The sequence below is a fragment of the Oncorhynchus gorbuscha genome, linkage group LG18 (assembly GCF_021184085.1).
Source record: "Oncorhynchus gorbuscha isolate QuinsamMale2020 ecotype Even-year linkage group LG18, OgorEven_v1.0, whole genome shotgun sequence".
NCBI classification, from domain to species: domain Eukaryota; kingdom Metazoa; phylum Chordata; class Actinopteri; order Salmoniformes; family Salmonidae; genus Oncorhynchus; species Oncorhynchus gorbuscha.
The window spans coordinates 43,936,101-43,959,454 of record NC_060190.1 but is presented as its reverse complement, the minus strand read 5'-3'; the positions used below and the strand labels follow the sequence as shown (position 1 = coordinate 43,959,454).

The following is a 23,354-nucleotide window of genomic DNA, read 5'->3' as shown; positions in this document are numbered from 1 at the left end:
CGCTAGGCTCAGCTGACAGGGAACTCTTCCCAAAAGAGTGTTTTGTTAATCATCGCTGGGAGCTCTCCTGTCTCCTCGTTTCCCCTTTGCTGTGACATATTTAAGTAACCACGGTGCTCATGAATGTATGGACCTTGGACCTATTGTGGACTGAGCTGACCTCACAGTTCTAATTGTTTACTATTTTGGCACCTTTTTAGGGAGTCGAGCAAAGGTTAGCTATGCTGTATTGTTGAGGACACAACTGTCTTAGGGGGGCATGAGAGGGAAATGTCTAAACAACTGAGTTGAACATGTGGGTGTTGTGGAATAGGCCCGACCGGATGTTTGTGTTGTGTTTTGAAGCACTCCCTTTATACAGAGAGCGTGGTATGGGAGAAAAGCCAGCCCATGACTTCTCACAAAGAACGAAAGATAGATAGTGTTTACACACGTCACAGAATTCAGCGCCATCAAACTAAGCAAATATTGGTGTATGTTGTTCTTTGACTCATTGGGTTTCGCTGCGCAAAGCCGAGGAATTTTCCGCGGTTGGAAATTGATAGAGAAAAAAGGAGCAGTTGCCCAATATGGAGTAAGCAGAAAGAGGCCCGTTTTCCCAATATGCCCTAGGCAGAAAAGAGGCCCCACGTTCACTTCAGAATGCAGTATTGGTGAATTTTGACATAAAGGCTGTGTGCTATCGTTTTATACTGCTCTCACACAGTTGCCTGTCTCTTGACCCACCATTTGTATTTGTTAAAAACCGGGGTTTGAGTTTTAGTCCTTTTGAACGGTAACAGCTATAACAATTAAAAGCATGCTATGAATAATTTATGAAAATATAAAGTTCCTGAACTGGTCTCCCGAGTGGCACGGTGGTCTGTCACTGCATCTCAGTACTAGCTGTGCCACTAGAGATTCTGGGTTCGAAATTCTGACTATGCTGCATTCTGGTTGGCGATACAACCTTACAGCCTACACGTGTTGCGACAAGGATCTGTTCTGTGTACAATTGGCCCAGCTTCGACCGGTTTAGGGGAGGGTTTCGCCAGCAGGGATGTCCTTGTCCCATCGCGCACTAGCGTCTCCTGTGGTGAGCCGGGCGCAGTGCACGCTGACAATGTCTCCAGGTGCCCGGTGTTTCCTCCAACGCATTTGTGCTGCTGGCTTCCGGGTTAAGTGGGTGTTGTGACAAGAAGCAGTGCGGCATGGTTGGGTTGTGTTTCAGAGAACGCACGGCTCTCGACCTTTGCCTCTCCCGAGTCCGTACAGGAGTTGCAGCGGTTGAGACAAGACTGTAACTACCCATTGGATACCATGAAATTGGGGAGAAAAAGGGGTAAAAGTAACCAAAAGGGTAAATAAAAAGTACCTGGACTGAATACACACCCACACATATTATTAACCACCTAGAAAGAGAGGAATCTACCAACTCCCACTCCCACCCTTTTATTAGATTCTCCAATTCCAAAATCACAACTTTAAATTGTGTATTATCTTTGTGGTCCAGCAGAAGACCTGAGGAGCGTTAGTGCCTGGACCTCAAAGCCAGTTCCATTGCTGATTCTCATTCTTCCCCTCTAATTAAGGATCGATTTAGACCTGGGACACCAGGTGGGTGCAATTATCAGGTAGAACAGTAGTACCTCTGACCTCCAGGCTCGGATTTGAATAGCCCTGACTTCTAACCGTTTCTCTCTCCCTCTCGCTCTCTCTTGTTTTCAGCATACGTATGTTGTCCTACAGAACCGTCTCTCTCTCCCTCTCTCTCTCTGTGTTCTCAGCATGCGTATGTGTCCTATATCATTGTCTCTCTCTGTTTCCAGCAGGTCTATGTGTCCTCCGGCCACCAGATGGCACCCCCCAGTCCCAACACCAACAGCAACAGCAGTGGCAGCGGAGGGGAACAACTGAGTAAAACTAACCTGTACATCCGTGGTCTTCACCCCGGGACCACAGACCAGGACCTGGTCAAGCTATGCCAGCCGTAAGTCTTCTTCTCCTCCTCATTGTCTGCCTTCGGTTACACGGGTAGGGCGAAGTTTCCCCTAGACCACATTTGTCAGACCCATTCCACAGAGGGCTGAGTGTGTGCGGGGTTTAACTCCTCCCTTGCACTTGATCGATGAATCAAGGTCACTTATTAGTAAGGAACTCCTCTCACCTCGTTGTCTAGGTCTTAATTGAAAGGAAAAACCAAAAAACCAGCAGACATCAGGCCCTCCATATAATTAGTTTGACACCCCTGCCCTAGACGCTGATGTAGAAGAAGAGTACTTTATTAATCCTTACAAAATGGAAAAGTGTCTTCTTCTGTACCTAACCCCCTGATATACTCACACACAAACACACACTTAGGTTAGGAGTGTGGTGAAATAGCCCCTTAGGCACATCTAAGATCATTTTTGTATTTTCATCATGGTAGTTAGGGTTAGGATGGGGAGCAGGAAGCTGATCCTAGATCTGTGTCCACGGGTGACTTCTACCTGGAGCTTTTCAACAGGTGCTGCTTTGCCACAAAGTGGCTACGGTTATTACTATCAGGCTACCTCCATATTCAGTAAGCCTACCCTCAGATCAGAACTTGTTGACTTTGCTGCATTATGGTTCGGTCGATGCAACCTACACGTGTTGCAACAGGGATTGTGGCTGGATATTGCTTACTCTCAGGGCTGCCATGTCACATTTGGCGAAGGTTGCCCCTGACGCATGCACTGACCAAGGCCGTCAATTGTTTCAGGTACAATGCACATTACAGACTCACAATATAAGTGCTGAAAGTAAAAGGCTCGTGTCAGCAGCTGTGCTACAGTTTGGGTGGTGCTGCTCAGCCTTTGGCAGAGTTGGAAGGGCATGGATGTTAACTTCATAACAAGATATTCTTTAGAATCACATCATTTACACAATGACACAATGAACATCAAATGTAATCAAGTGGGTGTTTCATAGAATTGATACCTAGGTTACTTTCTGAATGTAATCAGTTACTAGTTACCTATGAAATTGTAATCAGTAACGTAACAGTAACGTAACTTTTGGATTACCCAAACTCAGTAACGTAATCTGATTACAGTTACTTTTGGATTACTTTCCCCTTTAGAGGCATTAAAATATGACTAAAAGGATCCATCAAATGCATTTTTGTGTAATCATGGTAGTCTCTGACTTGTGGTCAGACTCGCTCAGGTGGAACAAACTTAAACTTGTGCCTTTTTTCAATGATTTTTGCATGTCGTTGAGAAAACAGAAAGGTGTCAATGTACATCCTTTCTGAATTTAAAAGTAATTCAAGAAGTAATTATATAGTTTTTTCAAAAATATCAAATCTGATTACAATATATTTGCTGGTAACGTAACTGATTAGTTCGTTTTTTTGTAATCAGATTACGTCATTGATTAAATGTAATCAGTTTCTCCCCAACCCTGCCCCCGGAAAACAACTGTATTCACCCCAGTCCAAATGAAGAATTTGAATTAGTTTTTAGCAAGTGTGTATCTGTCCATTTGAAATGTGTGTGAAGAAAAAAATGGGTTTAAACACAGATAGAAACATAAAATAAAATAAATAGAGGTTAACGGGAAGGAGAGAAGGAGGGAAGAGGAAAACTAAAACACACACAACAAGTCACCGCCTACAAACAACACACACACTTATACTGCCCTCTCTCTCTCTCTCTCTCTAATCCTAGAAGCGCTTCCCTATAGTTCCTCACTCCAGCAGTAGTGTAACAGTCACACTCTCCCGTAGAAGAAACCAGTGGAGTATTGCAGATAGATAACGAACTGGTTTGGCTCATGCAAGTCAGGGCTGATCATTGTGTTCCAGGAATGATTTATTTCTGTAAACATATACTTAAGCTTCTGTGGAGTGGGAGAGAGGTTAGAGGACATCATATTTGCTATATCAGGCCTTTAATTTCCCAGCGGCATGTACTACCTTGACCGTCACTGCCCCCTGGCTATAATGCCCCTTTAAAAAATCCATGCCTTGCGGCCAAAGTGTCCGTTGTGCCCTTCGGCTGAATATAATAATTAAAATTTCCTCTCTCACTCACATGGCTCTCTCAGATACCTCAATTCTTATTAGCCAATGCCCGTTACGTGATTGGGTCCTTCTCACGGGCATCGCAGCCCTGAAGTAGGCTACTAGTGAAAACAAACCCATCGGGGATGCAATGGCGTGCGTCCTTCTTATCGAATTCCAAGGCGCATTTTGAAGATGTTAGAATAACTGTCCACGTTGACTTTTCCTCAGCACACAAGATGAGTAACGAACAGCAAAGGGAGCTAGCTTTAGTCAATCTACTATCCCCCATAGTACAAACGTTGACCTATTCTATTGGTCAAGCTGGTCATTCTGTCCGAGGAATAAGTATTCCAAACAGACTCTGGGACAGTTGTGAGACAATAGAGACAATACTACATCCACTGTACATAAAAAAAACGTTTAAAAGCAATGAGACTGATATAACAGATCAGAACGTTTAGCTTAAAATGTTTAGGCTATTTCTTCACATTATACGTGCAGCAATACGCACACGGCAGTAGGCTTGAAGCGTCAATGTTCCAAAATGAAAGGAACGCAGGAAAACACCGTTCCACAAAGCACAACGCAAATGCGAGTGGTTTCGTATGACAGAGATTAAAATATCCTTTACAAAGAGGGAAGATCTAATGAAGCAACAACTTGCATGTGTTGTAAATCTGACTAGGATTGTGTCTTTTGGCTGCTGAACAATGATAGGAAGTTGAGAACATGAGCGAAATAACCCTAATTGTTTCAATGGTATATGAGGAAATGTTCAGAAAATAATCCCCTTAACATTCCTATGGTCGGCATGCCTCAAATTGAACCAAAAAATGTCCAGGTTTTAAACAATTTTGTTTCTGGTTAAATAGTAAACTGACTGCCACTGTTCAGAGGCAAGGTGGCTGATTGTTGTGGTGCGATACAGACACTGGCCTTTCTCTCTTATCTGAATGACAGAAGCCTTTAGACATTATGAATGATCCTACATTATATTTGTCATACATGACTGGAGTTTATCAGATACAGTACCAGTCAACAGTTTGGACACACCTACTCATTCAAGGGTTTCTTTATTTTTGCCATTTTCTACATTGTAGAATAATAGTGAAGACGTCAAAACCATGAAATAACACATGAAATCATGTAGTTACCAAAAAAGGGTTAAACAAATCAAAATATATTTTAATTCTTCAAAGTACCTACCCTTTGCCTTGATGACAGCTTTGCACACTCTTGGCATTCTCTCAACCAGCTTCACCTGGAATTATTTTACAACAGTCTTGAAGGAGTTCCCACATACACTACCGGTCAAAAGTTTTAAAACACATACTCATTCAAGGGTTTCTTTATTTTAAAATGTTCTACATTGTCGAATAATAGTGTAGACATCAAAACTATGAAATAACACATATGGAATAATGTAGTAACCAAAAAAGTGTTAAACAAATCAAAATATATTTGAGATTCTTCAAAGCTTCTCATAAAGATAAGTTAGTCTAGCTGTGTCCAGTCCAGGTGGTGCTTGTACAGGCAGACCATCTATGGGAGCAAGGATGTCAGCCTTGCGCAGGAGCTGAAACCTGGTCTCGACTGAGTCCGAACGCTCCTTGGCGACAACAATACCAGGCTCCGGAGAATCGAAGCTGTAAAACAGGAAATAACACAAAAAAAATTGAGAAGACATTACAAACTTGCATAACGTCAATTATCCTCCCAAGTTTAGATAAGAAGAATAACCTCATCCATTGCAATGAAAATTATGTTCGCCTGAAGTGCTGATACTGCTTGATCTGTGGCAGTGGCCTAAAGTACGTAGTCAGGTGTTGTTGCCAGCCATAGCTTTCTACCAGCACCGTACCATCCTCCAGTCCAACCAGCTGTGGGATGTTGACCCCTGTCACAGTGTTGTCCTTCACAACACCAGAAATCTCAGACAAAGTGTTCACACTGGTCTTTGTGAAGCGCTGTTTAATGAGGCCGAAGCACCAGTCGGGGGCAAACTTGACGTGGCCTGTGATCAGGAAGTGAAGGTCCAGACTGTGGTGGAGCAGGACAATCTTGTTCTGGTCACTGCAGTTATCACAATTCAGGCCCCCACATGTTTCCCAAACTCCGTAGTTGGTGAAGAAATTGTGCATGTAGTTGATGACTGTGCTGCTGCCTTTGCTAGATGACATGCCTTCATCAATCAAGTAGTTGACTTGTGGTATTCCTTCACAGCAGACACCAACCAAACAAGCCACACCTGCAACGAGTTAAAAACTAGATGGGACCTGGCTGCATAGGGTCAGAAGGATAGTGCATCTGCAAACAACAACAAAAGAACATTAAGATAAATAAACATTTGTGCTTGAGATGTGGGGCAGCAATTTTCTCCACGGATTCCTGAAGGAAGACAGCACGACTACACGTACCTTTGGAAAATAAATACATAAATATAAAAGTAGTGCCAATCATTTGGGAGGTCAATTAAATAATCAAAACATGTTGTTTATGCTTCACATACCAAGTGGTGTCATCGATTCCACATTGCTGCTTTTGTCACATGAGATGGCAGCAGCTTTCCACCAAAGTTTGTGTCCTTCGTGGCATCCTGGTAATACTATTAACACAATATCCTCTGTGTAGTTTTGATAAAGTTCACAACTCGCTGTAAGTCCTCATGCTTCAGATGTAACCTGTGCTTGCTTGGGCCAGCTCTCTTTTTGATGGGAGGCATTAGACTGTTCTCCTTGAATGACTGGTGGCGTGTTCTACTGATGCTGAAAGACAAGTTCCAGATAAAAATATTTTGGGATTATTATACAATAGATGGCTGTAATCTCCGTCAGACACACCTGGCTAACTTGATGTGTCATGTGTGTGTCGAAGTGGAGTCTTTGTTTAGCTATACAACTAAAGATTAACCATGATCCTAATCCATAGAGTTCTAGCAATACAAACTGATTGTCATAGCTAGCTAAAGTTAACCAAAATTGGTTCAATGTTAGCTAGTTAGCTAGCTTTAGCTTGCAATGAAAACAACTTTCTGCTAAAATGAGTAAAGTATAATGTATAATATCTGAAACTGTAGCTAGATTCTTACCCGTATACATGGATGAAAGCTTCACGGCAGACTGCAACCCCTTTCATTAAATAAGACATCCTGTGTCGTTTCCATTTTGTTTGTACAGCTTGTTTGGCCTGTTGTGTCAAGTCACTCTGGTTCATACTGACAATGCCATAAGAATCAGATCTTTCTCCCTCTCGTCGCGGATGCCACCGTCGCCCGAAAAAAAACTGCAGCAGAAAGGATTATCTACACATAACGAGCAGCTCATTTTAGTCAGAAGATGCTACACGGCAGACCAATCCGAAACTCATCTCTCGGCATGTCCAATCTATTCATTATCTCAGCCAATCATGGCTAGCGGGAAGGTTCCGGTCTTTTTTTTGTGGTTAAACCAACTAGGTTTGTAATTTAACAACTTTATTGGTATTTACAGTTTGCGTACAAGTTTGTTAAGGCACATGAAAGTTCAAATGTTCCAAAAGGCATTTCTGCCAAACAAAAACTTATTTTATTATAAAATGCCTCTCCTGTGAAGTTGTGACTTGCGACATACGACTAGTTTCCTGAAACTAGTCACATATACTTGAGATGGCCGCCTCGCTTCGCGTTCCTAGGAAACTATGCAGTTTTTTGTTTTTTTACGTGTTATTTCTTACATTAGTACCCCAGGTCATCTTAGGTTTCATTACATACAGTCGAGAAGAACTACTGAATATAAGATCAGCGTCAACTCACCATCAGTACGACCAAGAATATGTTTTCCGCGACGCGGATCCTGTGTTCTGCCTTACAAACAGGACAACGGAATGGATCGCATGCAGCGACCCAAGGAAACGACTCCGAAAAAGAGGGAAACGCGGCGGTGTTCTGGTCAGACTCCGAAAAAGGGCACATCGCGCACCACTTCCCAGCATTCTTCTTGCCAATGTCCAGTCTCTCGACAACAAGGTTGATGAAATCCGAGCAAGGGTGGCATTCCAGAGGGACATCAGAGACTGCAACGTTCTTTGCTTTACGGAGACATGGCTTACTGGGAAAACGCTATCCAGGGCGGTGCAGCCAACGGGTTTCTCCACGCATCGCGCCGACAGAAACAAACATCTCTCTGGTAAGAAGAGTGGCGGGGGCGTATGCCTCATGACTAACGGGACATGGTGTGATGAAGGAAACATACAGGAACTCAAAGCCTTCTGTTCACCTGATTTAGAATTCCTCACAATCAAATGTAGACCGCATTATCTTCCAAGAGAATTCTCTTCGATTATAATCACAGCCGTATATATCCCCCCAAGCAGACACATCGATGGCTCTGAACGAACTTTATTTAACTCTTTGCAAACTGGAAAACATTTATCCGGAGGCTGCATTCATTGTAGCTGGGGATTTTAACAAAGCCAATCTGAAAACAAGACTCCCTAAATTTTATCAGCATATCGATTGCGCAACCAGGGGTGGTAAAACCTTGGATCATTGTTACTCTAACTTCCGCGACGCATATAAGGCCCTGCCCCGCCCCTTTCGGGAAAGCTGACCACGACTCCATTTTGCTGATCCCTGCCTACAGGCAGAAATTAAAACAAGAGGCTCCCACGCTGAGGTCTGTCCAACGCTGGTCAGACCAAGCTGACTCTACACTCCAAGACTGCTTCCATCACGTGGACTGGGACATGTTTCGTATTGCGTCAGATGGGAATATTGACGAATACGCTGATTCGGTGTGCGAGTTCATTAGAACGTGCGTCGAAGATGTCGTTCCCATAGCAACGATAAAAACATTCCCTAACCAGAAACCGTGGATTGATGGCAGCATTCGCGTGAAACTGAAAGCGCGAACCACTGCTTTTAATCAGGGCAAGGTGTCTGGCAACATGACTGAATACAAACAGTGCAGCTATTCCCTCCGTAAGGCTATTAAACAAGCTAAGCGTCAGTACAGAGACAAAGTGGAATCTCAATTCAATGGCTCAGACACAAGAGGCATGTGGCAGGGTCTACAGTCAATCACGGACTACAAGATGAAATCCAGCCCAGTCACGGACCAGGATGTCTTGCTCCCAGGCAGATTAAATAACTTTTTGCCCGCTTTGAGGACAATACAGTGCCACTGACACGGCCTGCAACGGAAACATGCGGTCTCTCCTTCACTGCAGCTGAGGTGAGTAAGACATTTAAACGTGTTAACCCTCGCAAGGCTGCAGGCCCAGACGGCATCCCCAGCCGCGCCCTCCGAGCATGCGCAGACCAGCTGGCCGGTGTGTTTACGGACATATTCAATCAATCCCTATACCAGTCTGCTGTTCCCACATGCTTCAAGAGGGCCACCATTGTTCCTGTTCCCAAGAAAGCTAAGGTAACTGAGCTAAAGGACTACCGCCCCGTAGCACTCACTTCCGTCATCATGAAGTGCTTTGAGAGACTAGTCAAGGACCATATCACCTCCACCCTACCTGACACCCTAGACCCACTCCAATTTGCTTACCGCCCAAATAGGTCCACAGACGATGCAATCTCAACCACACTGCACACTGCCCTAACCCACCTGGACAAGAGGAATACCTATGTGAGAATGCTGTTCATCGACTACAGCTCGGCATTCAACACCATAGTACCCTCCAAGCTCGTCATCAAGCTCGAGACCCTGGGTCTCGACCCCGCCCTGTGCAACTGGGTACTGGACTTCCTGACGGGCCGCCCCAGGTGGTGAGGGTAGGCAACAACATCTCCTCCCCGCTGATCCTCAACACGGGGCCCCACAAGGGTGCGTTCTGAGCCCTCTCCTGTACTCCCTGTTCACCCACGACTGCGTGGCCACGCACGCCTCCAACTCAATCATCAAGTTTGCGGACGACACAACAGTGGTAGGCTTGATTACCAACAACGACGAGACGGCCTACAGGGAGGAGGTGAGGGCCCTCGGAGTGTGGTGTCAGGAAAATAACCTCACACTCAACGTCAACAAAACTAAGGAGATGATTGTGGACTTCAGGAAACAGCAGAGGGAACACCCCCTATCCACATCGATGGAACAGTAGTGGAGAGGGTAGCTAGTTTTAAGTTCCTCGGCATACACATCACAGACAAACTGAATTGGTCCACTCACACTGACAGCGTCGTGAAGAAGGCGCAGCAGCGCCTATTCAACCTCAGGAGGCTGAAGAAATTCGGCTTGTCACCAAAAGCACTCACAAACTTCTACAGATGCACAATCGAGAGCATCCTGGCGGGCTGTATCACCGCCTGGTACGGCAACTGCTCCGCCCTCAACCGTAAGGCTCTCCAGAGGGTAGTGAGGACTGCACAACGCATCACCGGGGGCAAACTACCTGCCCTCCAGGACACCTACACCACCCGTTGTTACAGGAAGGCCATAAAGATCATCAAGGACATCAACCACCCGAACCACTGCCTGTTCACCCCGCTATCATCCAGAAGGCGAGGTCAGTACAGGTGCATCAAAGCTGGGACCGAGAGACTGAAAAACAGCTTCTATCTCAAGGCCATCAGACTGTTAAACAGCCACCACTAACACTGAGTGGCTGCTGCCAACACACTGTCATTGACACTGACCCAACTCCAGCCATTTTAATAATGGGAATTGATGGGAAATGATGTAAATATATCACTAGCCACTTTAAACAATGCTACCTTATATAATGTTACTTACCCTACATTATTCATCTCATATGCATATGTATATACTGTACTCTACATCATCGACTGCATCCTTATGTAACACATGTATCACTAGCCACTTTAACTATGCCACTTTGTTTACTTTGTCTACACACTCATCTCATATGTATATACTGTACTCGATACCATCTACTGTATGCTGCTCTGTACCATCACTCATTCATATATCCTTATGTACATGTTCCTTATCCCCTTACACTGTGTATAAGACAGTAGTTTTGGAATTGTTAGTTAGATTACTTGTTGGTTATCACTGCATTGTCGGAACTAGAAGCACAAGCATTTCGCTACACTCGCATTAACATCTGCTAACCATGTGTATGTGACAAATAAAATTTGATTTGATTTGATTTGATATATGTATTTGTGTGTAATTAAAAGTCGCATTAAAATTTGGCTACATTTTCTGGTGCCTTCCTTCCGTCAGCATTGGTCTGGATGAGACAGACTGTAGCCAATCCTAGACTTTGACATGTAGGCTAATTATTTATCTTAATGTACATACACTTGTGTTTTTCTTAACAGAATAGTTAGTGTTTTTCATTTTTTCAAATAAATTTCATTGGCTATTTTGGTTAATGGCCTCCCCTAGCAGGTGGCCTTGGCAGATTGGGCACCTCTTGAAGACCAAATGGCCTTGCCCCTAAAATCACGTAATGCCAGGCCTGCCCTATATAGTGCTATAAGGGCACAAGGCGAGACCCAAATGCAGACACAGGAGGCAGATGGTTGAGTTACAATATTTATTACACCAAAAGGGGTAGGCAAAAGGCAGGTCGGGGACAGAGTTCATAAACCAGGTCAGAGTCCAAACAGTACCAGGGGATAGGCAGGCTCGAGGTCAGGACAGGCGAGAGTTCATAAACCAGGTCAGAGTCCAAACAGTACCAGGGGATAGGCTGGCTCGAGGTCAGGACAGGCGAGAGTTCATAAACCAGGTCAGAGTCCAAACAGTACCAGGAGATAGGCTGGCTCGAGGTCAGGACAGGCAGGGGTTCAGTGATCTGGTCCGAGTCCAAACGGTACAAGGGGATAGGCAGGATCAAGGTCAGATCAGGCAGAGTGGTCAGGCAGGCGGATTCGGCATCAGGACAGGCAAGGGTCAAAACCAGGAGGGCTAGGAAAAAACAGAGACTGGGGAAAAAAAAATAGCACACTAGCGATTCCTGTGGCAGGCCAGGCACAGTGCACGCTGACACGGTCGCCAGGTGCATGGTGTTTCCTCCGACGCATGGGTGCTGCTGGCTTCCGGGTTAAGTGGGTATTGTGACAAGAAGCAGTGCGGCTTGGTTGGGTTGTGTTTTGGATCTTCTCCTCTCCCGAGTCTGTACGGGAGTTGCAGTGATGAGATAAGACTAACTACCAATTGGGGAGAAAAAGGGGTAAAAATAAATTATCATAGTTTTTTTGAAAGACTGTTACATTCAGCAAGCCTGGAGATGAATGTGTTGAATGAACAATCAGGAAAGATGGATACATTAGGAACCACGGCCAGAATCATCAAGGGCGTACATAATGGACGCACGCACCATAGCATCCATCCCAAGCACCAGCAAACCACTCCATTCTACTATTATCCCATACCTTCTGAGGAAGTAGAGGGGGCTAATGGACTGGGGTTTACATGAGGTAGGGGGGTCCGGCACGGGAGACTGGGACACGGAAACAACAATGTGGACACACACTGGGTGCATCCCAATTATTTATATTTTATCATAAAAGCGTTGTATTGGTGGAGGCATGGGCTAGCGAGAGTTTCCACCATATTTCCTTTCAAATGATTGAATGGAAGTAGACAAGTGCACACTTTGGGAAGAAGAGGTCATTTGGACGCAGACACATCCTCTGTTAGTAGGGACCAGTTTGGATGCATCCTGATCTCATTGTTTGGATAAGTGCACAGTGAATGACCTAAGAAATGATTAAGACTTATTTACTGCTATTTACTGCGATTGACATCAAAATGGAGAGGGATGGGTGGATTTGTGTGATATGGGTTGGAGAATGGGATGTTTGTGGGGGTGGGTGGGTGGGTGCAGGGGGGGGGGGGAATTGACTGAGGAGAAGGCCATCCAGTGAGGGGAAACATAATTGACTTGGAAAAGAAAACCATGGCATGCTGGGAAAAGAATGCCACGGGCCTGTAAGTGGGTCAGAGTTGACGGCTAAGACTTTCTCCCCCCCCCCTATCGTCCCCTCCCTACCAACTACTCACACCCTTTACAACAACTGTGATGAAGTGGAGTTAGGAGGAAGGTCAGAGAGTTACCACCTCACAACCTTTGAACTGTTCGATAGAATGTCTGACTTTGTCAACAACAACACAAGACATTTCTCTCTCTCACACAAACTGTCTCTTTATATAACACTCTTGTAATTCTCTAATTCAAATGTGAGTTATGTTTGTTTTACAGTTTGATACGTGCTTATTGCAGCAGTGTATGGGATGAGGCACTCCAAGTACATTAATGTAATATGAGGATATCAAAGGAGGAATGGAATTAATGTATCCCCCCAAAAAAGCTGAGCCTTTAACCATGCAATATAATTAATAGTAATATGATTTTCTTCACTTGCATTATTGGCTATGTGTTTGATCAACATATAGCTTTCCTATCAACAGTTGAGCCATGCTGCCTGTCACGTACAGTATACAGTAGGGCGTAAAAAGATAAATATATATACAATATTTATTTAACCCTTATTTAACTTGGAAAATCTTATTTTACAATGGCGGCCTACCCCGGTCAAATTCTCCCCTAACCCAGAAGACGCTGGGCAATTTGAGCGCCGCCCTATGGGAATAGGATCTGGAAATAATAGCATATTGCACACCTCGAACGGTCCTCCACTGGCTTATCCACACTCATAATGGGAGAGCCTACAGATGTAGGATCTTAATTTGATCACCCTGTTGCAGGTTAACTTTCCTGCAATGCAGGACATTTAAAACTTGTACTGTACTTGATTTTTCCTTACCAAAAATATATCAACCCCTACAAAAATGTCCATTGCTGCTGCAGGATTGCTGTAACAAACTGGCTCAAATTAAGATCCTACAGCTGTCTGTTCACCAAGAAATCGGTATTGGGTGTTTTTGTATGGTTGTGGACATATGGCTAAAGGTAGAAATTGCTCCCTATCAGATTACTTCAACTCCCAATCCTTACCATAACCAACAGAGGAATGAAAGAAAGTCTGCCTCTGTGTCAGTGCTTAGGGGCAACAATCTTACTCCATGTGTGGATGTTAACCTCTTGCTCCTACCTGGCACGCAGGCGTCCCATCTAGAGCTCTGGAAATGCAAATGCGCTACGCTAAATGCTAATAGTATTAGTTAAAACTCAAACGTTCATTAAAATACACATGCAGGGTATTGAATTAAAGCTACACTCGTTGTGAATCCAGGCAACAAGTCAGATTTTTAAAATGCTTTTCGGCGAAAGCATGAGAAGCTATTATCTGATAGCATGTAACACCCCAAAAGACCCGTAAACAAAATAATTAGCATAGTCGTCGCTACACAAACCGCACAAATAAAATATAAAACATTCATTACCTTTGACCATCTTCTTTGTTGGCACTCCTAGATGTCCCATAATCACTATTGGGTCTTTTTTTCGATTAAATCGGTCCATATATAGCCTAGATATCGATCTATGAAGACTGTGTGATAAACGGAAAAAAATTGCGTTTCATAACGTAACGTCATTTTTTTAAATTCAAAAAGTCGACGATAAACTTTCACAAAACACTTCGAAATACTTTTGTAATGCAACTTTAGGTATTAGTACACGTTAATAAGCGATAAAATTAATCAGGAGGCGATGTAAATTCTATAGCTGTCCATCTCGAAAAGATGTCTGTAGAGAGCTCGACCAAAACATCCGGTCGGAGACCGGAGGGAATCGGTTCCCTTGATTCAGTTTGACCAAGAATCAAAGCTGAATCAAATGACAAGACTCTAGACATCGTGTGGAAGCTGTAGGCACTGAAACCTCGGCCTCATGTAATTCGGTTCACTTTGAACAATTCCTGGAAGTAGCGCAAGGATATTTATTTCCATTTTCAGTGATCAGATTTTCTTGCACTTTTCGATGAAACGCACGTTCTGTTATAGTCACAGCCGTGATTTAACCAGTTTTATAAACGTCTGAGTGGTTTCTATCCACACATACTAATCATATGCATATACTATATTCCTGGGCTGAGTAGCAAGGCGCTGAAATGTTGCGCGATTTTTAACAGAATGTTCGAAAAAGTAGAGGGTCGACTGAAGAGGTTAATGCTAACAGCCATGCTCTAGTGGAGCAGGGGAGAGTGAGAAGAGAGAGAGAGAGAGAGAGAGAGAGAGAGAGAGAGAGAGAGAGAGAGAGAGAGAGAGAGAGAGAGAGAGAGAGAGAGAGAGAGAGAGAGAGAGAGAGAGAGAGAGAGAGAGAGAGAGAGAGAGAGAGAGAGAGAGAGAGAGAGAGAGAGAGAGAGAGAGAGAGAGAGAGAGATCAGGTTACAGTGTACACTCAGCCCTGGTGCTCTGTCAGGGTCAGCCAATAGAACACCAGCCCCCCTTGCTGACTGCATTACACAGAGACAGTGGAGGGCAGGGCCTCTCTCTCTCCCTAGCAGAAGTCAGGATGGCCAAGCAGTCTAAGGCGTTGCGTTCAGGTCGAAGTCTCCCCTGGAGGCATGGGTTTCAATCCCACTTCTGACATTAATTTGATTTCTTATACCATGTATACCATTGTGCTTTAAAGTTACTCCGCATACTGATCAAGGTAGATTATCAGTGGTCTTGTATGTCTTCCATTTCCTAATAATTGCTCCCACAGTTGATTTCTTCAAACCAAGCTGCTTACCTATTGCAGATTCAGTCTTCCCAGCCTGGTGCAGGTCTACAATTTTGTTTCTGGTGTCCTTTGACAGCTCTTTGGTCTTGGCCATAGTGGAGTTTGGAGTGTGACTGTTTGAGATTGTGGACAGGTGTCTTTTATACTGATAACAAGTTCAAACAGGTCCCATTAATACAGGTAACGAGTAGAGGACAGAGGAGCCTCTTAAAGAATAAGTTACAGGTCTGTGAGAGCCAGAATTCTTGCTTGTTTGTAGGTGACCAAATACTTATTTCCCACCATAATTTGCAAATAAATTCATTAAAAATCCTACAATGTGATTCTCTGGATTTTTTTTCTCATTTTGTCTGTCATAGTTGAAGTGTACCTATGATGAAAATGACAGGCCTCTCTCATCTTTTTTAAGTGGGAAAACTTGCACAATTGGTGGCTGACTAAATAAGTTTTTGCCCTACTGTATATATATATATATATATATATAAGGACCAACCGTCCTGCCGAGCTCCACAGTACGTTGAAATGGAATTGTACTTAACTTCTGGTTTCCCATTGACTGTTTTTGTGCAACCCAATACACTTGAAAGCAACTGCATCGCTAAAAGCACCTGTGTGTGTGTATTTTGAGGAATCAGAGTGAACAGGCAGGGATAAAGACAAGCCCAGAACAAATTGTTTTTGGCCCTAGGGCTCTTTCTCCTGCCAGCTGAAAACAACACCAGGGAACACAGTTACTGTACACCCCCTCCATCAACACTCCACCTCTCAACCCCACAGACAAAGAGGAGGAGGGGTGAGATAACAGACGAGTGTGTTTCTGCACCAGCAGTGATCACACTAAAGAAGCACAATTGAGTCGAAGAGCGTGTATGGTTCAGTTTTACACCTTAACCACAGCCTTGGGAATGGGTGTTTGCGTGCATGTATGTGTGTGCGTGATTACTCAGCCGAAGGAAGCGTTTGTGTCTAAATGTTTGAGAGCTTCCACGAAATGTCCGATAGTCACCTCCTCCGCACATGGTCTGATGTCATGTTTTTGTGTTTTGAAGATATGGGAAGATTGTGTCCACGAAGGCAATCCTGGACAAAACCACCAACAAGTGCAAAGGTGAGAGTTCAGAGTTCAACAGGTTCTTTGGTTCATAACACAGATGCCACTGACATTTAACTTTGAAAGATCATAGTGTTGTGTTGTCTCCTTAAACAAGATCATGGACTTATGGACTTCAAAACTTGATCACAGCTGCATTGTACAATATTAGACTGTATTAGGCTATATGAAAGATTTGTTTAGTATTAGTCTGGTTACAGGTCTATTGCTACACTGTATAAGTTCATGAAGCCTCATCCACAGAGTGGCATTGGTTAGACATGTTGTGGAAGCACACGGTCAGTAGGACAAATAACAACAGCTGTAGAAGGCCATGAATATGTCATACTGGGACTGGTGGGCTTTAGTAGCCTGCACCAAGCTCTTGTAATTTCACGGAATGCCTTTAGACTTCAAGCACCTGTAGTTCATCTAACAACCGTTTTGAATGCCAAACTTCACTTATCAATCATGAAAACGATGTACACCTTCATGACTGTAAGGAAATGTGTGTGTGTATATGTGTTGTGTAGGCTATGGCTTCGTGGACTTCGACAGTCCGGCAGCGGCCCAGAAAGCGGTGAGCGCCCTGAAGTCCAGTGGTGTCCAGGCACAGATGGCCAAGGTAAGACTCTCATTTAAGTCAACTCCACACACTCTTCATATTCACAGTAACACCGGATCTATCATTATATTGTTTTGTATTGTGAGTTCAATCACATCTACTTGAATGTGACTCTTTACAATTCTGCAGAGACTCCTTCCTGCCTCACTTTCTTTATTTTATTGCCAAATGTTCCCAGAAACTTAACTTTCAAAGAATTTCTCTCAGACTGGATGATGGATCTCCTTTGATTTGATGGTGAATTGACAGCCAGTCCAGCCAAGTTGGTGTCTATATTGAACAACAAAAAGCATCGACATTCCTATAACTGCAGTGTACAATGCAAACACACTCCCTCCCACATTATCAGTGGTATCAAATGTGAGCTCTTTTACTGTATGTTGTTATGGCCTGATTGGCAGTAAGTGCCCTCTTGGCACTGTCTCAAGACAAACTGCCATAGGTTATGGAGAGATGTGTTTACCTTCGTTAGCTGGCAGTTGACTGGCAGGCAGAGAGGGGAGGGTGAAGAGGTCACAGGATTAGACTGGCAGTCTATCAGATGACATGGAACTGGTCGTCTCTCCTCCTCTTCACCTCTATTCTCCCATCTCCCTCTGCCCCTTTTCATCTCCCATACCCTTCCTCTCCCTCTCTCTCACCTATCCTTCTCCCTCCTTCTCTCTCCCCTTCCTTCTATTAGTACCTCAACCTCCTTTTCCTCAACCTCTTCACTACCCCACCCATCTATCCCTCTCTCCTTACCCCTCTCTCTTCCTCCTTTACCTGCCCCACGCACCCATCCCTTTCTCTCCCTCCTCCTTTGTCTGGCTGGCTGTATGCGTGTCCTGCTAAGCGGCCCCTGCTGTGAGCCTTGTTATGAGCTCTTTGTGTGGGTGTCTGTAGTCAAAGGGGCTGTTGTGGGCCCATTAAGCTGATCCCTCTGTGCCTCTCAGGCCCCCCCATTGAGAGGGCCCTGGGGAGTGTGCCACCGCACCCGCCGTCAATGGGCCGGGGACAATGAGCTGCCCTGTGCCTGCATGGGTTAGTGTCTGGGCACGGGGCATTCGCTATATGGCTTCATTCACTCTACTCCAACCCTGCTCTCAGTCCACACCCAAACAACGGGGCCCAAGTCACTTCACTACTACAGCTGGAATGAATTCACTCACTTCAGAATTAAGACAGACGATCCATTGCAACTGAACATCAGGGTCCACCAAATCACTCCTGCTACCCAGATATTACCAATTTGTAAGTCGCTCTGGATAAGAGCGTCTGCTAAATGACTTAAATGTAAATGTAATATTGTATCCAAATACGCACTGTATTAGAACACAAGGGCCTAATTTACCCAAACAGTATAACTGAGGAGTTGGTAGTGAACAAAACAGAGGAGAGTGCCCTATTAAAAGACAATTTGGACCGGTGAGCTATGGTGAGCTTTTCTGCATCATGGCCTGGCCTTCTGATCTGGGCTTAGGTCATCAGGTTATCCAGGTATACCTCTAGGGCACTGGCGACAACAGGATTTGTGCATTCCTGATTTAAAGCTGTGTTTTTTAAAATCAGAAACTGAAATCAAATACTATGGCATTAGGTTAGGTTCTTTCCCTGTACTTCCACTGAATGTGGGTCATGTTGTTGTCATGTTTCCATTGTGTTGGTTCTTTAAAAGTGTGGGCCATGCTGAGCGTTATCATAACTCCCAGCCAGTCAGTCGTCTCTACAGAGGAGTGTCTATGGCTATGGGCTGGCTGGCTACGGACAGGGAAACAATGGAAAGGGATAGAAATAGACTGCTCTTTACTTCCGAGAGCCTCACGCACCACCTGCCTGGTACATAGACATACGCACACACAAGAACAATACCTCGACAGACCGTCTTGACCAGGAACTGCACTGTAAAACATTTATTGTAAAATGTACAGTAATTTACTGGTAGTAATTTGCCAGTAAGTTACTGTAATTTATTTTACAGTACAGATATTCTAATCCTTTTTACAGTTCCAAAAATGTTACCGTAATGTCATTTCTTGTATCAAGTCAGTTACTGTAGTCTAATTTACAGTACCAATTACAATTACAACATATTACAGTAATTACCCAGTGACATATTACCCAGTGTTCTTTGCAAGTTTTTATTTTTACATTTTACATTTTGGTCATTTAGCTGGAACTCTTGTCCTTAGCAACTTACAGTCAGTGCATTCAACCAAGGTTGATTAAAAAAAACACATCGCAGTCATAGCAGGTTAAATGCTTCTGTAACCGTTGCTGAAAATGTCGTTGTAGTTATGGTCTTACATTTAAAAAAAAAATTGGAACAAAATATCTTATGATATATCTCTGACTATCTCTGGGTAGTGCCAATACATTACTGAGATATTCAAGGGTTGTGTGTTACCAGGGGAGAGAGAGAAAGAGAGAGCATGAGATGGAAAGGGGGAGAGATAGAGAGGGAGCAATGAAGATATTCCATTTAATTTGTGGTTGGGTGTGGTCCCAACATCATTTGAGTATCTGCGTCAGAGGAGCCTTTTAAGAAATGTTGGCCCTGCATGCAGAGCAGGATTAGATGGACAACTTGAGTTCAAAACAAAGGGTCAAACAAAGCCTTGTTCTGTTCTGATCCTTTATCACAGAAGGTTGCCTCAGTCAGTCATCTCTATACGACTGCTCACAGTGCCTCTAAGTTGCATAACAAGGAAGTGTCTCCTTCACCACCCATGTGGTTTAAATCCCAGAAGTTGGCCTTTCCGTCTTGACACGTTGAATCCTGGTTAAGGAGCTAAATCACGTGGGAGGCCAGGCTAATCAGAGTGGCAATGAGACATGTTTCAGGCTGCTGTGTGTTCCCAGACGAAGGGGAAAAAACTACATTCCAATATGTTTAATGTCACGTAAAAAGTTTTAAAAATACATGTAGATACATTTGCATATTAAGCATGTAAGCATGTAATGCCTTAAAATGTGTACGAACTGTCAAAATGCAGAATTTTGTCACTTTATCAAGCCTCTGTGTAAAAACAGATTTATTGAAAATTTGATTTTTTGAATTATCCATGTGTTCTATATTAAAGGATACATGATTTTAAAAATTTGATTTAACCTTTATTTAACTAGGCAAGTCAGTTAAGAACAAATTCTTATTTACAATGACCGTCTCCCAAAAGGAAAAAGGCTAAAGAAATCTGCCTACCAAAAGGCAAGAGAAATCCAGACCCAAAGGACAGATTTTCACCGGTCTAATGTCCATTGCTTGTGTTTCTTGCCCAAGCAGGTCTCTTCTTATTATTGGTGTCCTTTAGTAGTGTTTTTTTTTCTCCCAGCAATTCGACCATGAAAGCTTGATTTACGCAGTCTCCTCTAAACAGTTGATGTTGAGATGTGTCTGTTACTTTATTTATTTGGGCTGCAATTTCTGAGGCTGGTAACTCTAATGAACTTATCCTCTGCAGCAGAGGTAACTCTGGGTCTTCCTTTCCTGTGGATGGTCCTCACGAGAGCCAGTTTCATCATAGCGCTTGATGGTTTTTCTAACTGCACTTGAAGAAACTTTCAAAGTTCTTGAAATGTTCAATACTGAATGGCCTTCATGTCTTAAAGTAATGATGGACTGTCATTTCTCTTTGCTTATTTGAGCTGTTCTTGCCATAATATGGACTTGGTCTTTTACCAAATAGGACTATCTTCTGTATACCACCCCTACCTTGTCACAACACAGCTGATTGGCTCAGACTCATTAAGGAAAGAAAACAAGGAACACCTGTTAATTGAAATGCATTCCAGGTGAAGCTGGTTGAGCGAATGCCAAGCGAGTGCAAAGCTGTCGTCAAGGCAAAGGTTGGCTACTTTGAAGAAACTCGCTGCAGCTGTACATAGTCCATCTGTAAATAGCCCACCCAATCTATCTACCTCATCCCCATATTGTTTTTATATACTTTTCTGCTCTTTTGCACACCAGTATCTCTACTTGCACATCATCATCTGCTCCTCTGTCACTCCAGTGTTAATCTGCTGAATTATAATTACTCCGCTACTATGGCCTATTTATTGCCTTACCTCCTCACGCCATTTGCACACACTGTATATAGACTTTCTTTTTTTCTATACGGAAGATGACTACATCTAAAGGCGAACTGGGTCCAGCATGCAGGTGTGTTATTGACTGTACGCTTGTTTATTCCACGTGTAACTCTGTGTTGTTGTTTGTGTTGCACTGCTTTGCTTTATCTTGACCAGGTCGCAGTTGTAAATGAGAACTTGTTCTCAACTAGCTGACCTGGTTAAATAAAGGTGAAATAATACAATTTAAAAAATGAAATAATAAAAAATATATTTTCATTTGTTTAACACTTTTGGCTACTACATATGTGTTATTTCATAGTTTTGATGTCTTCACTATTATTCTAAAATGTAGAAAATAGTAAAAATAACAAAAATCCCTTGAACGAGTAGGTGTGTCCAAACTTTTGACTAGTACTGTATTTAAAATGTATTTTTCCCCGTATGGCTTGATACGCTTCAGAGCCATGAATCCACCCAGGAATTCCTTATTGTCAGATCAACAGAGTGACATCGTCACCTAGCTCAACCCCTGCTCAATCCCCTGTGAAAACTGAGCGTTTGTCCCAAATAGCACCCTATAGTGACAGGGCCCTAGTCAAAAGTAGTGCACTATATAGGGAATAGGGTGCCATTTGGGACGCATTTTGAAGCTCCAGTAGGCAGCTCCCTGTGTCCTACCACTCTCCTGTCTGACTTGGTATCAAGCTGACTCTTTGCTTATGGTTCAACAGAGATAAGTGTGGAATTACAGGTCTGTTGCTTGAACCTGTATATTTGGAGGGAGATGGAGTGAACAGTGGTATGTAGTGTAGTCATACAGTTTGGTGTCACTGGTGGGGGTGGTGTTTTTGACTGGTGAAGACGATGGTGCGTGAAACTAGAATTTAGACTTGACTTGACTGAAACGCTAGCTTTAAACACTATATCTAAAAAATAAGCCCATATCCTCTCTATTACTCCCTACCTGGGGTATGGACCTGGTAACTTGGTATTCACTATCACATTTCATAACAAGTTGTTATTCCCTTGTGGTCTCTCAAACGTTGCATAAAAACGATTTGTGATAGCGAAAGAGACTGTGGGATAGAGTGTATCAGGAGAGAGAGAGACTAATGAATGAGATGGAGAAAAAAGGGAGGACTCCCATGGGAGGGAGTTCAACCCGTGATGGAAGCACAACTCCTATGAACAAACACACTTCTCTTCCCCATCATCCACACCTCCCCCTTCGTCTTTCCTTCCTCCTGAGTGCTGCTTCCCTTTCTCCTCTCCCCTATGTTTGTTGAAGCTCCCTCTTCCGCCCCCCTCCTCCCTCTCTTTGGCCCAGCCCCTACTTGCCTGGTTGCCAAGCTCCTGTTGCTGTGCGAACTCTTAACTTCACGCCTGGTTTCCTGCCTGTTTCTACACAGTCACACAAGGTTTCACTTTTGAGCCCTGGAATCAGAATCGTCTCGCATTCCTCTTCCTTTTATTCATTCTTCTGCTTTGGGCTGTTTCTCAGTCATTCCACATTTCTACATACTTTTCTTCCATTATAACGCATACATTTTCCAGCAGTTGTATGTGTTTTTAAGAGGTGAAAAGCACTCACATACAACCCACATTCAGTCAAAAAACCATTGTCAATGCATACCGTATGAACTTGTTATATCTTCTATCTTTCATAACCATTACATCACAAAAATGTCAACTACATTTTTAACAGAGAATATAAACCCTCTTTGTTTGTGATTACACGATTCTGATTCATGTGTGTTTCTCTTATGCAGCAACAGGAGCAGGACCCCACCAACCTGTACATCTCCAACCTGCCTGTGTCCATGGACGAGCAGGAACTGGAGAGCATGCTCAAGTCCTTCGGCCAAGTCATCTCCACACGCATCCTCCGCGACGCCATCGGGACCAGCCGTGGCGTGGGTTTCGCCAGGTACTTTATAGCAATAGCATGCTACACACTACTGGCCCTATTCCCATTTAGGAAATGATGC

General features: G+C 43.7%; 1 protein-coding gene and 1 long non-coding RNA gene across 3 annotated transcripts in view; one reads left to right on the top strand and one right to left on the bottom strand.

Annotated features, from left to right (window-relative positions):
• LOC124002858 (RNA-binding motif, single-stranded-interacting protein 2-like) overlaps positions 1-23,354 on the top strand; it is a 60,042-nt gene that overhangs the window by 20,431 nt on the left and 16,257 nt on the right. Inside the window, exons 2-5 of one of the 2 annotated variants that reach the window (XM_046310616.1) lie at positions 1,812-1,969; positions 16,651-16,709; positions 17,225-17,316; positions 23,136-23,293. In XM_046310616.1, the coding sequence (XP_046166572.1) occupies positions 1,812-1,969; positions 16,651-16,709; positions 17,225-17,316; positions 23,136-23,293 (467 nt within the window). Of the gene's footprint in view, positions 1-1,808; positions 1,970-16,650; positions 16,710-17,224; positions 17,317-23,135; positions 23,294-23,354 lie in introns of both variants that reach the window. The other variant, XM_046310615.1, reaches the window with a different exon arrangement.
• On the bottom strand, positions 5,386-7,289 carry LOC124002859. Its single transcript, XR_006833144.1, has 3 exons — positions 7,098-7,289; positions 6,519-6,774; positions 5,386-5,655 (listed from the first exon to the last, which is right to left on the bottom strand). It is a non-coding gene; the product is annotated as an uncharacterized LOC124002859 (long non-coding RNA).